Here is a 14354-nt window from a genome sequence, read left to right on the forward strand (position 1 = left end):
AGACTTTTGCAGGTTAAAAATTAATGACAACTTCTCTTCCTCTTTCTTTTTTTTTTTTTTAAACAAAAACCTTCTGTGTTCTTTTCTGGGGAAAAAAAAAAAAAAAGAAAAAAAAAATCTTTTTCCTACAATCGTTAAGTATTAGTCTAAATGGCATTCAAACCACTCTTTCTCTCTACTTCTGCAGTAACATACAGAATGAGTTCCACCACAAAACAAGCTGGCTCATGGAAACCATTATTTTGAAGATGAAACATTGTGTTGTGTCCTTTACCACTATTACAGGCAGTCAGTCTGTTAGAACATATTGGGCGATTATAGGCTAGTCTTTTCAGAGAAAGCCATGGGTTTCAAGTTAGCAGTAACCATCTATCAATTCTTGAGATTATGCCATGATTTACTGTCACAGCATCATGTATTCTCTGATTTTCTGCCTCCTGTGAAACATTGTGCTTTCCTTTTCTATTGATGTATCAACTATAATAGTTACAAGCGGCTACAGAAAAATCAATAGCGAACTTTCATTACTGCGCACATAAAGAGTACCATGCTGTGAGAGCACCTAGCTGTTAAATAGTCGCCAGCAGTAAGGTGCACTATAAATGTCTGTTATTTTGGTCTAAATGAAGAATGTCTGAATTTGAAACATCAAATACCTACGATTTTTGACACCACTGGATTCTATGTCAAGTTTTTCCAGTATGTGATTTTTTTTTTTCCAGGTGTCAGGTTTGATTTGTCTTTTCTGTGCTGGGATCCGTGTATTTTTTTAAACCTGAAGCTGACACGGGAAATTAATATCAAAATAAATAAAGTATTGCTGAGCTGCACTTAACTGTAAACTCATTAGGTTTGGTTGGACAGAAGTGGTAAGAATTGCCTTAATCTTTGTTGAACTAGTCTATATCTTACTAGTCAAAGTAATCTGACTTTGATTAAGGTGAACAGACCAATAATCTCTGTGTCAAACGCACAGATAGAAACAGAGGTGAAAGAGGTTCTACAGCGTTACTGCAGACTCCGAAGTGCTCCTCGGACTGTGTACTAAGAAAAGGACCGAGTTGCTTTTCAGCGCACAGTTTGGAAAAAAATAGTATAATTTTTTAGTTTTAATATATTTATTTGCCTCTGGGAACACATTAACTTCCAATTAGTGAATGTAAACGGAGAATGGCAAGAACAACAGTAAACATGTAAGTGTATTGCCTTGAAGTGTCCAGGGCATTTGGCTTTTCGGGCCATTTCTCCAGCAATTGGGTAGGAGTCCCTGTGGGGTGGGTGGGCAGTTCTGCTCCAGGAGTTAGTGGTTACTTTGGCATTTTGAGACTATGGTGATTTACAGCTGTAAATGCACTGTTTGTTGCTGAATACCTTAGATTTGAAAACCTGTGTGTTTCCGTGAAACTAAAGCACAAGGACGCACATATGTACTTACATGAATCGTATCCCACCAAATCCATATCCCACTGCCTGCTGTGGCTGCGAGGTTACAGGGAAGCACTGTTTCTTGGCCCGGACATAACTTTCAGGAAAATTAACCTTTAAGGAAATCCAAATTGCTTTTACAATTTTCATATTACTAACTCATATAACTTTTACCATAAAATGAAAAACAGAACAGTAATTTCATTCCAAATGGCAATTCGCAGTCCTGTCTGTAAAAAAATACTTACAGGTGGGGAAACAGCCCTGCTTTGAAGAGTGCAGTGAGATCTAGTTAGAACTGACTTTAATCCAATGAGTGTTGGTTTAGATGGAGGTGGATCTAGAATTAAAAATCCTTCCAGATCCTAAGCAATCAAGGCAAAATCCACGGTCTAATTCAAGAAAGCATCGAGGTACTTGGCAGAGGATCCTGAGGGCATGTATGTCACTGGTGGGGTGAGGCTGGCCGGGGCAGGTTTGCAGGAGGCTGAGCTCCCTCATGTTCCTGAGCCCCTCTGCAGACCGTCGCAGCAGGCACTGCGCAGTGCCAGAGGCGCGCTCGCTTCTTTTGTCTGGCACGTGGCACCAGGGGACCAAAAAGTACCTCTGCCCTTGTGCAGGGAACATGAATTTTTTGGCACCGTGTTAGGGGCAGCTCCAGCCAGAGACTAATGGGGATCTGGAGCTCCTTAATCTGTGCCCCCCGAGTTAAACCTGTGATTATGCTGTGCATGGAAACATCTCATCCATATCTGACCAAGCATTCAAGTCCGAGCTGAGCAGTGAGCACAAGTCGAATTTACCTGACTTAGTTCTGTTGTTCCCTACTCAGCAACTGAAATATTAAAATGTGCTGAGGCACTACCTTATCTGAGAACCTCCAGTCCTTTCTGAGCAGGGCTTCTTGTCAAGAAATCAGAGATAACTGAGAAATCAAACTCTCTTCTGAGAGCCTCATATTTGAAATGCAGGTACAAGAGTATTTCTTCTATTCCACACTTCTCCACCCTACCTGTTTAACTGATGAGCAACCATGTTGCCAGAGGCACTTGCAGGTGAACTTTTCTTTAGCTCTCATAGTTGTATGTTTTAGAGTGTAAGCAATGCAGATGAAGGACACATCGAAGTCTTTGGGAAAAGAGTCCAAAGGCTGATATGCACCTGGGTACCCCTCCAGTGTTTCCCGCCTGCCAGCACTGACATTTGCAGAGCACCAGCATAGTTGCAGACATCCCCATTTGGGCTTCTGTCACTCCTGTTTGCCAAACCACTTCCACAACTAAGCACAGACGTATGTCACGGTAAAAAATGAAATTTGCTACTTCCACTCAGATCAATAGGCAGTGTCAGAAACCATATGCTTTGAAATACTGCAGCAGAAAATTACTTGCCTTAGTTGTGTTTACTGTCCATGAAAGCTAGGCTGAGAGCACGGGAGAATGAGGTGGGGTTCTTTTCCACCTCGCAGGAGGCAAGGTGGCCTGGGCTGGCCAGGGGGACAGAGGGGACAGCTCGACGACCCTGTCTTAGGGCCACCAGCTCTGCTGTCACTCAGCGAGGAGTACCCTTATGTGATGTGTTGCATTTAAGCAAAAGCATGGGCTGTCGCAGTGAGGCGTGGTAATGATCTAACGACTGATAGACACATGCATATGATGGGACCATGCTCATCAGCGCTTGTCATCTAAGCCAGCAAATTTTTTGTCAACACTAACTTGATAGGGAATTGAAACAGCATCTTATGACAACGGTTGCAATGTACGGTCAATGGCCTCGTGAGCTGTTTGCAGTTATGGTTGCATACTAAATAACTGTAAATGTCCAGAGTCTAGCTATTCTAAATAAAAATAGTAAAATTCAAATGTTTGCCTAAAAAGAGTTGATATTACTTTCTACTGTAGTTCTACTGCAGCGCTTTCAGCATTGAGCAATTAATTGAATGAGTTTTGATTTATATTATTTCAACACGAGTACATAAGAAAATAGTTCTTTTACTGATTTCCACTTCCCATATCTTATACAGGCAGAGGTGAATAACTTTTTCACGTTCTTTCTAAACTAGAATCAGCTTCCGCTGATACAACTTAATTCAGTGAAAAAAACATGTTAGTGCAAATATTGGCACATAAAACTAGTAACATCGTGTCTTTAAAAGTCCCAGAAAAGAGGAAAAATAGTTTTTTGAAATCAATATGTCGGGAAAAGACGATTGGTTAGTTGTCTTACACTCAGCCTTCTCTCAAAACAGTGCAAAAGACTTAAAATTCTAAATTATTTGTCAATTATGTTGACTGAAAGTCATAGTAGAGTCTTGTACCTCTTAGATCAGCATATCACTAAAACACTTTTGCTTAACTACGTTTCCCTCTTTTAAAGAGAACTTGTTGTAATAATTTTTCTGCCTGTGGGACTTTAGGATCTAAACAAAGGGATAAAGCCAAACAAAATTCACCAAGTAATAAAAAAGTGGTATGAAGTTCTACTCTTACCTGGAAACCACTATAATGATATAATTGGCTGGTCTAATATTTTTAACCAAGTTCAAAAAAGTTTGCAATATAATAATTAAATGCAAATACAGTCCTGATCCCAAAGACCAGAAGAATGCCTTTAAGCTAGTATTTATAACAAGAGCTATTCGACTGAGCTCTCTTGTAAATTTTATCATACCTGAGGCAGTTTTCCTCAGTCGATTAGCTGGAAAGCTGAATATATCCCGAGGCAAACCAGACATCTAGTACAGGCTAAATTCAACTACTGGAGCTTAAATTTGGCTTAATATATCCCCACTTGGATCTGCCTGTTTAATTCTCTTTCATATGATAACGTTGGTTTATTCATAGTCTGGACTTGCCACCTGAACAAACTGTACCTCATATCTTATTCTAATGGAAAAAGAAAACTTTGCAAAAACCACAAAAGTTCCTGACTGAAAATCAAATGCAAATTTGGGATTAAAAACTGTTTTGTAAAGTGACTACAAGATTAGTACAGAGAGATTTTTCCCCTAAGGAGTACTGCTTTTTATGATCATGCATTTTTTATACTCTGCAGAGACAGATGGGCTTTATAAAAGGATACAGCCTGCTACTCAAAAGGGTTTCAGTGGCAGCTGCACTTCTGTATTTTAACCTCAGTAGAAATGCATATTCGATATTTTTCCAGAAAATATTTATATTTCTTCTTTTAGGACTATATCACCCCTTGGTGTAGTTCCAGTGGCGGCAGTAGAAATACCTCTGAGATTGATCTGGTCTATTATCCCTATTTTAAACAGTACTTGAGTAGTAGGAGAGGGATAGAAAGGGAAAAGGTAGATAACGTGCAAGCTTCTCACAAGTGCAATAAATCCAATCATTCAGAAAAGTTGCAAATGTCTAAGCAAAAGCAGAGCAAATATTTTCTAGATGAAACCAAATCTTTCTAAATTTTTCATTGCTTTTTTCCCTAAACATTCAGCTGCTTCTCAGCTAAATAATAGATTGTTTCTTGCTCCTCTCTACATTATACTGTACTGTCTATTATTGCAAGTTGCATATAACACCCTTTCTGCCTCAGTTCATAACTTCAAGGATTTTATATGATGTCCCCATCACCATTCCCAGGAACTTCATAAATATTTATGACATCTTAAACTATTCACACCCTGCAAATTGTAGACATTGACAGCTTGTTCCTTTAAAACACCAACAATCCTGTATTGTTCACGTGTTATTGAAGATTAAAATGATGCTTCAGAAATTAACTGGGGAAACCACTTGATTCAATAAATTTACTATTCATTCTGATTTTTTTAACTCTTAGCAGAAGCCTAGTTTCTGCTTTATCAAATGTGATACTTTTTTTCTGGTAACTCTTAAGTGTGATATAAACTAGTGCTATGGCTGTAGATAGAAGCCTGCTGATAGCGGGATAATTAACATACTAGGTGAGGGGTTAGGAAAAATTAGTTTTGACTCACGTTCTTTCTCTGTGACACCTTCACTAAAGCACTTCTGCCCCAGTGTATCAACACATGCCAGCCGACAAATATGACCATGGTTCCACAGGAGAGTGGTTACACGATTTTTCCCTGGAAAAGAGAGACTTAGTTTGAGACTTTTTTTCTAGGATTGATCGGTCATTTACCTTAAGTGGTCACTAAGTCAAATATACAAACAAACCTGGAAACAGGAACCGGAAACCCACAGCAGCCCAGGCAGGTTCCCTCACCACCAGCCTACAAAGGCAGGCTATAAATTTGGGTTTAAATCACCTAGGGTTATTTTTTTTGGTGAAGCAGCAGAGCTTCAACCCAAAGACTGGAGCACACCTTCATGGAGAACAACCTGTAGCTAGCAATAGCTAAGACCACCCATTGACGTGGTGGGAAACTCTAGTTGTTTGGGCAACTTCCACGAAGACACAACAGAGCAACCATGCTGTTCAAATTCCTGTTTTCTCTGTCACATCTTCAAAGAAAGCAGCAGCTACCCTCTTATGCAGAACCTAATCCTATCAGTGAACACTAAGCATGGATTAAAATACCTACAGAATAAGCTTTCAGGCAATAGGCAGGCTGCCCTCAGTCCCAGATGACCAAGAAACAAGCAACATGTTGCATTGCTCACCCAAAGCTGGAGCAAGTCTGGGACATCAGCAGGGGCATAACTGCGGGCATGGCGAAAGCTTTAGAAAGTGAGAGAAAGTGAGGTGATACTAGAGTTTATGCATGGCTATGATGAAGCCCCAGCAGTCGAATTACTGCTTGGGACTACTTGCATGTGGTCTGCCCCAGCATCTTCTGGCCTGCGCCATAGTTGCATCAACTAGCTCCCCAACTGGCTGCCCACTGTCCTGGCTGTGTGGCTGTACCTGGCCGTGCTTTTCCCGCCTGAGTCTCAGCGAGAAACGCTGGACTTGGTATTTAAGGGTGTAGCTTGGCTGTGGACTTTGGGCCAGGGCCTGTGAGCAGCTCTTCCTCCCAAAGAGGCCTGGCAGGATCTTGTTTTATTGTGTTTCAATGACCACCATATCACGTATGCCTCATTTGAATGTAATAAGGATGTTGGTTCGTGGGGTGCCAGGACGAGAAGCGGGTGGAAATGTTGTTTGTTTGTTTAACTTTCTAGTCAGTAAATTCAGCCTGAGCTGTTGAAAGTCAAGCTGTTTTATGCTCCCGAGTAATGACTCAGTAATTACACCAGTCGTAAAGATTTGAGAGATCAAATTAGGCTTTGCCCTTTGTCTTTACTGGGACTGCAAGAAAAGAAACAACTGAAATTTAGTAACATAATTTCACAGTCGCGCAAGGAGAGGAATCCAGCTTATTTTCCCTTATTTTATAATAGCAAAAGCAATTATAAAATTCTTCACAAGTCAATAAGCATGGTTGTTAATAGACTTCAGGAGCTGATATTGTCAGTAAGAACCTATCATTCTACAGTCTTTTTGGAATAGAAGAATATGCTTCAATATTTTAAATAACAGTAAAAAGAAGTCTACCTATGCTTCAATATTTTAGATAACAGTTGAAAGAAGTCTACCACTATAAAGCAACTCCAAAGTGTGTTTTAGTTGAGTGTGAGTTGTTCTGAAACAAATCAAAGGTCCATCAAGATTGAATACTGAGGGGATGAAATAGGGTTCAGACTAAGAATTGCAGCTTGTTCTCTCATAAGCATCTTATTCTCACACTAAAAATATATATCATTTTGCCCAATACTTAGGCATGAATGAAATACATTGCTAAAGAAGAATTTAATCAAGATTTTCAAAACAATGTGCCCATTATCTGATGTTACGTTCAACTGAAAATGAAAATTACTTTATGATCCTAATAAACAGTCAGAGATCGATCATTGCAGTGTTATAAATAGCTTAACCACTGCCAAAAAAGAATGCTTCTAAAGACAGGAAAAGTTTTCTACACATTCAGTTTGGGCTCAGGAGTCTTAAGAAAAAAAAGTGATTTCTCTTGTTGTAATGTAAAGGTATTTCAAGGTTTGGAAAGCACTAAATAGAGTGCCTTGCCACTGATTAACAAACACATCTATCAAAAGTTGTTTCCCATGACTTCTAAGTAAATAATATTCAGCACAACCCTGCTGTAATAAAATTGAGAGGAATTTTGCAGTAAGGAGCTTATCTTTACCATAAATCTTCCTTCATTATAGCATTTTGTCTGTCAAGAAGGCTTAGCTGTAGAATGGCATACATCTGCCTTCGTGACAGATGTGCTATATGGAACCGCTGTTGTTGCCATTAGTTTCAATGGAGGAGAATTGTGGGTAATTTTCAGAGATTGGCACTTTATCAACCATTACTACTCTTGCCCTCAAAAAATTTTTTATCACATGTCAAAAGTCTACCTGTGTTTTAAGTCCTGTAACCCGCAGGGTTTGCAGGGCTAGCAGAAGGCGGGCAAGAAAAATTAGGAAAAAGCTGTGTTTCAATAGAGGAAGATTTGGTAACGTCACCTCCATCCTGGGTAATCCCCCTTCTTCGAACTGGGGGAAAAAAAGCTTCATCAGAATTAACATATCCAGTCTTCAAGGTCAAATGGGAATTGGCCTCCCACCAAAGCCTCTGATGGGAACCCCGACTTTGGGCTGAGGAGTCACGTTGTATATTTCCCTGGCAAAATAGCGGGTTTCTGAGCAGAGGCAACGCTGCTTATAGGCCAAGCAGGCTGGCTGGAAAGAACCGACAAACCTCCCAGAGGGTGAGCCTGAAGGCCATCCTGGTCAAAATACCATCACTAGATGTTGAAAGACAACAGATTTTACCTACACATTTGAAAGTCGTTCCAAAGAGCTGCCAAGTTTTGGGGCCAGTTGGGTTTCAATAAAGTCCTTAAACGATAGGGCTCATCAGCCCATTCAAGATGCGGACCCTCGACCCTGGGCTGGTATTGAGTCCTGTTGCCTGGAGTACATGTAAGACCATTTCCAGCCTTGTGAAAGCGAGAAATTTCTCCCCACAGAAAAGCCTAAACACAACCTTATTTTGTCTTCACAGCACCAGGACTTGCAACGGTGCAAAATACGGGGAGGTGGCCAAGCCGCCTGTGCACGCACCTCTTCGTTGCTTCATGTAGAAAGAGTATCTGATAAAGCAGTAAAATTTAACTGGCTTTCTTTGGGCAATATTTACGCTGCTGCTAAGAAGTTACTATTTTTCAAATTTAAATCTCTCATTCTCTTTCATTTTTCTTTTCAAAATTCCCAGACCAAGGGAAGCTCTCTACAGACTAGTAGACCACCAAATCTTCAGTATTTCATGTTTGGAATATGAGAGGGAGAAAATCTCTCTGAAACCTAAATATTTTCCCCCTCCAAAGACCAGACCCATTTTTGGGGAAAATATGCAAAAGTGTTCTCCTCAGGCTGAATGTTGTATGCAGTTTCAGCTTAATGCACAGCTTTATAGCAGATATAGAAAATAATCAAAATGGGGGGATTTCTGGGAATACAGGCAGATCTTTACTGTGACTGCAGAGCAGATCCTGACACACTATAATACTGTTTTTGTCTTAATCGTCAAAAGTAAGCTATAGAGAACAAAAATTCTTTGTTTGACAGAAAAGCAATTGCTATTTCTTGTAAAACATATAATATATTCCAGAAGACCTAAGGGTTTACTTTCCAATAAGGATAGAAAAAGATGTGCGCCCCACTGTGAGCTCACAGTAAGGCTGTTTCATGTAAAAAGTTGGTAATTAGTCCCTGAGTGAATAAAGTAGAAGAGAGAAGAGACTGATACTTACTGTAGCAACACAAAACACTTTTTCTAGCTGCTAGGATTTAAAGGGTGGGTGGGTGGGTGGGAGGGGGGGCCTTATTCCTACTCATTTAATTTACAAGGGTCTAAACCTCGGAAAATGATTTCTTGCATTAAGCTTAAACACGTGTACTTTAAATTGTTACTAACTGATGTAAAGATTGATAAGAGACATGCCCATCCTAAAAAGCGGACAGGAATGAAGAATTCCGTGAAAGCACAAAAGACTGGTGTGCCGTACACATCAGTAGCAGATTTCTCACTCATTGTACGCCGCTGCTGTCAGCAGACTTACACCAGCATTGCTTGGTGTTGCACCAAGTTAACTCATTAGCATTCAAAGGACCTTTATCAAAAAGGAAACACTTGGAAAACTAAATCACATACCTTTAGCCAGAGTTATCTAACAAATACCAAGAACAAAAACAAACCCAGAGCACAGGAAAACCAGGTACTTACAAATCAGAGTTATTATTTAATAATATTTGTATCACTATCAGCTAAATACTAAGTACCAGAAGTGAAAACTCTATAACAATTCTTGTTCTACCTGCAGAACTTGGAGCTACTGGAAATAACTTAATATTCACATGTTTTCCTTTGTTATTCACCTTTATTAGAGCCAGAGTTTGTGATTCTCTCTCAAAAATAACTACATAATTTATATTGCAACTATGCATTTGGCAAACCTCTTTTTTAACAATATACAAAATATCATACAAGAGCTTGAGACACGACAGTAGAGCTTTACACAGTGCTCTCAGCACAGATCCTTTGACTTTTCTCTCTCTCTTCAGTTTGCCTCATTTTCTTTACTGCAGCATTCATTGTTAATGGACATGAGATGAGAGCACTTGTCAAAAGTCATATCCAAAAATCTTTGTTATTTCATGAAGACTCACTCCAAAATATATAACTGGTCATCAGGTTGCCTCTACATCCCCACTATTATGACCTGAGTCCTGGAAAGATCTACATGAATTGTGTGGTTGTGCCCTAAACTGTAATCATGTGGACTATGAGTATCTGATTCAGTATAGAAAGTCAGGAAAATTCTACATATTGTCACTGGTTCACTAATAACAGCTTGTTTACAAGCACTGAGCCTCACCACAAAAATCAGGAATTTGTGTAGAGGAAATACATTAAAAGTATTTCCTCGGGCTGGATGTGGTATGGAAGCCCCAGAACTACTTTTTGTTTGCTGTTAGTGTTAACTGAACTCGTTTTTACATCCGGCTTCAGTGCTTATGTTGCCACACAGGGGTATTTAAAGAGCTGTCTGCTGAGATGAGGGGAAAAAAAAAAAAAAAAAAGAAAAACAAAACCCACAGACCTTCTTCCCACATAGTTCTGCAACCTCTATGCAACTCGGTCAGGCCACGTAGCTGACAAGCGTATAGGAACACCTATACAACGCACAGGTACACCTACTGCCAGAAGCCACCGATCCTGCATAAGGGGGTAATATAGATAAAATATTATGCCTCCTTTTGACTTGGAGTATGATATCAATACAGCTGAAGACAGAGTGCATCTCTATAAAACATGTGTTGAATTCACCCCTTTTGCAGGAAAACACAGAGAAAATCACAATTCTCAGATATTGTTTCTTCTTGATCTTTGTAAAAATTGATTTTGTGATGCTTCCAATAAATATATATTACATGCAGTAACATTTAGACAGAGAGCAAAACTGAGAATGAATCTGCTTTTCCAAGAAGTCGGCACAATTTAATCTCACAGTATCATTCAAAACAGACAGAGAGCAACAGAAAAATGCCCTTTGAATTTAAAGGGGATTGAATCAGCTAACAGTTTCTAAAAACTTCCTGATGTTTAAAGTTAGTTTTAACGGGGGGGCGGTAAAGTTTGAAATACTGATTCTGAAGCCACTATGCATTTTATCTTGTTGTTTAACACAGTTTAATCTCCAGCACAGTCCCTGTTTTCTGTGGGAATTTCTTATGTTCTAACAACTCATTCATAGTTGCATTTTGCATCTGAAAGTAAGCAACCGATGTAAAATAATTGTGATAGCCGATACTGTTCCTTTCTTAACTTGATAAAAATACGCTTAGAACACCCAATTTTTAAACCAGATTACATTAGCTAAAAAATACCTTGGGAGTTTTATGTAGATATGTAAAATAATAGACAGCTGTATTTCGTGTGAGAAAATGTCCAGTGTGATACGTGAAAACATGGTTATCCAAAGATCTCCAGAGACACTGGCAAGAAGACTTTGGATAAATGAGTTTGAATAGCTGAGGGACCAGGCATAGCAGCTTTGAAGTTTCCACTTCTCCTCACTCTGGATAATGCAATGTTGAGACGATTCTTGTTGGACGGCCATCATCATTTAAGCATTGCTCGCGAGTTTCTTGAGCCAGCTAGCAAAATTCAGACGGAGGTCGTGTTACAGGTTCCCAAACAAACAGCACAAATCCGGGAGGCACTTACTTCATTTCCACAGTGAAACAGGGAGAGGAAAGAGGCAGGCAGGAACGACTGCAGCAGGAAACGCTCACCCCAGCTCGTGCAAGAGCAAACCTGAAGTGCGGCCAGCAGCCAACACGCTCCAGAGAGGCTCTGCTCAAAGCCTGTGACTCAGGGCCTGGAGGCGGCGCACGCTACCCTGGGCTGCCAGTGGGATCCTTGGCATCCTTCCTATCCTCTTGTCCTGAAGAAAATATTTGCCTCCTCCAACCAGTTCTCTTGCGTTCCAGCACACAGTTATGTGCAGGAACCAAGATTTGCTCTATTTAAAGTACTTCTAGGAAAAGGTGCGGTGAGACCAAACTTACGGAGCCTCCCAGGCTGCTGATGGATTGGGGGATCAACGTGTGTTCCTGTTTTGCAAAGGAAAACACTCATTTCCCCTCCAGTCAAAGGCTGGCATTGACAATGAACCAAAATCTGCCAAATTCCGCCAAATTCCCCATCTCCTGTGATCCGAGAACATCCATAGAATAGCAGTTTTGTCTTTATTCAAAGTGAAGTAGCAGCATAGTTATGCTCAGTATCACCATGCTTTAGCATTAAAAGAAACAGTGTTACAGAACTCTACTGATGATATAAATGATCAAACATCGACCAAAACAAGTTCTCCCAGTAAGAACACTGGTCACTTCACTATTTCTGCATCATAGCAGCACTCTAATTTGTAAGCTTTAGAATAACTTTCAACCTGTCTGCATTCTCCAGACAGGTCGAAAGATGATGCCATCAGAGCAAATAATGAGGAGTTAATATACTGGCATTTATCTCTGACCAGCATTTCCAGAGCTCGAACTTGCTGTATGGGAACGGAAGATAATCAGAGACAGAGTGAACCAACTGTACCTGTAAATGCCCCTGTTGTCCAATACCAAAAAAAAAAAAAAAGTTGGTGTTGAATTTCAGAAACCATATTCAGGTTAAAGGGCACCATTCTTATCTGGTATTCCACCCAAAGGACAACGATTTCATTTTATAAAGATCATTAGTCAGTGAAATATATATTTTAGAGAGTTTCTAGTAGGGAAGATTATTTTGGCAGTCACTGGAGTGTACCAGATGGTTCATTAACATAGGCTAGACAAGTCAAAGGCTTTCAGAATCATTTAGAAAATGTCAAACAGAAACAAGAACCCTGTCACTTTTTATTAGAATTAACTACATCATACCCTGGACACAGATTTCACCTTGGGTCAGAAAAATTAATACAGAATTATATGAATTGTGTAACATACTAGGTTAAAGATAGGGCTTCCTCCTGGGACTCATTTGCTAGCAATATATTACGGTCTTTTACTTTAGGAATCCTCAACCTTTCTTTTTGTAAGCTATGAAAAGAGCTGACCTTGCTCAGACTCCATTGGTGTCTAATTGATTTGAGGTATATGCAGAATTTCAACAAGACACTCCGCTAAAGCTCTTTTGTGATGATTTTCCCAGGAAAGCTGGCAAAAGGGTTCACTGAATATTCAGCAGCTTGTAAAGTATGCTTTTGTCAGGAGGAAAAAAAAAAATACATCCATTTAGTGAAACACTGCCTTCGTAAACAGGAATTAAAATGCAACTGAATTGTTGTTACTTTTTTTTTTTTTTAATTGTCATTCAGATGTCAAAAATCTTGAGAACTTCCAGCTTGTGGAAGGTGTTCAGGAACAAGTGAATGCTGCTCTGCTGGACTACACAATGTGTAATTACCCACAGCAAACAGACAAATTTGGGCAGCTTCTCCTGCGACTACCAGAAATCCGGGCCATCAGTATGCAGGCCGAAGAATACCTCTACTACAAACACCTGAACGGGGATGTGCCGTGTAATAACCTTCTCATTGAGATGCTGCATGCAAAGAGAGCATAAATTATACCCATTAGAGCTTCTGCTTTCAAGGAAAAAAAAAAAAATATTCTGAACTGCTCCAAGCAACGCTAATTAAAACGTGGTTTTAAGACTTTGCAAAATGGTATAATAATCAAATACTAATAGTAAATAAGTGATGTATCAGGGTATTTGTATTGCAAACTGTGAATCATATGCTACACATCCCCAAAGGAATCTATATAGGACTTTATATTGGAGTGAAGCGAACTTACCAAGGTGGATACTATCACCGATGTCAACACGAAAAAGGACAGAATGATTCTTGTATATTTAACTCTGCTGATTGCCAATATGAAGAAACTTAGGAGAAAAAAAATAAAAAACTGATCCGTATTATTGAGCTAAGATAGTGGGGAATTTGAGCGCACTAAATTCCTTCACTGTATAGCAGGACTTCAAAACAGTTATAATAGATGCAAAGCAGCATCTATAGCATCTTCTGTCATCCTTCCAAGGACCCAACACTTACTTCTTCTGTGATAAATGATGTGGCATCCATTCGACTGTCTGTGAGAGAGAGCTGGCGTAGGCCACGTGCTATGTAGTATCGCCACCAAATCCTCAGAGGCTGGTTTTGACTGTCAGTCTCTCAGGCCTGCAAATCGCTAATACGAAGAGTCTGTTATCCGGTTAGCTTGGCATTCTTACTATGTTCTGAAGTTTGTTTTGTCACGTGTTCATGTCGCTCTAGCAGGCAGTATCCCTCTTCTGTCACTGTTATCGGACAGCTATTAAATAGCAAAGATAAATGTTCCAAGAGAAATCAGCCAATTCAACTCTATACTTAACTAGTG

The 14354-nt window shown here is 39.7% G+C and overlaps 1 protein-coding gene across 2 annotated transcripts in view; it reads left to right on the forward strand.

The window, feature by feature from the left end:
- The window catches only part of NR5A2 (nuclear receptor subfamily 5 group A member 2), a gene marked incomplete at both ends in the record, with an annotated part of 96170 nt that extends 82631 nt beyond the window's left edge, over positions 1-13539 (forward strand). For both annotated transcript variants that reach the window (XM_082483315.1, XM_082483316.1), the window contains one exon: positions 13292-13539. In XM_082483315.1, coding sequence (XP_082339441.1) covers positions 13292-13539 — 248 coding nt within the window. The remainder of the gene's footprint in view (positions 1-13291) is intronic.
- Between the last annotated feature and the right edge of the window lie 815 nt (positions 13540-14354).

The sequence above is a fragment of the Vanellus vanellus genome, assembly GCF_965231255.1.
Source record: "Vanellus vanellus genome assembly, chromosome: 5".
In the NCBI taxonomy this organism is placed as follows: domain Eukaryota; kingdom Metazoa; phylum Chordata; class Aves; order Charadriiformes; family Charadriidae; genus Vanellus; species Vanellus vanellus.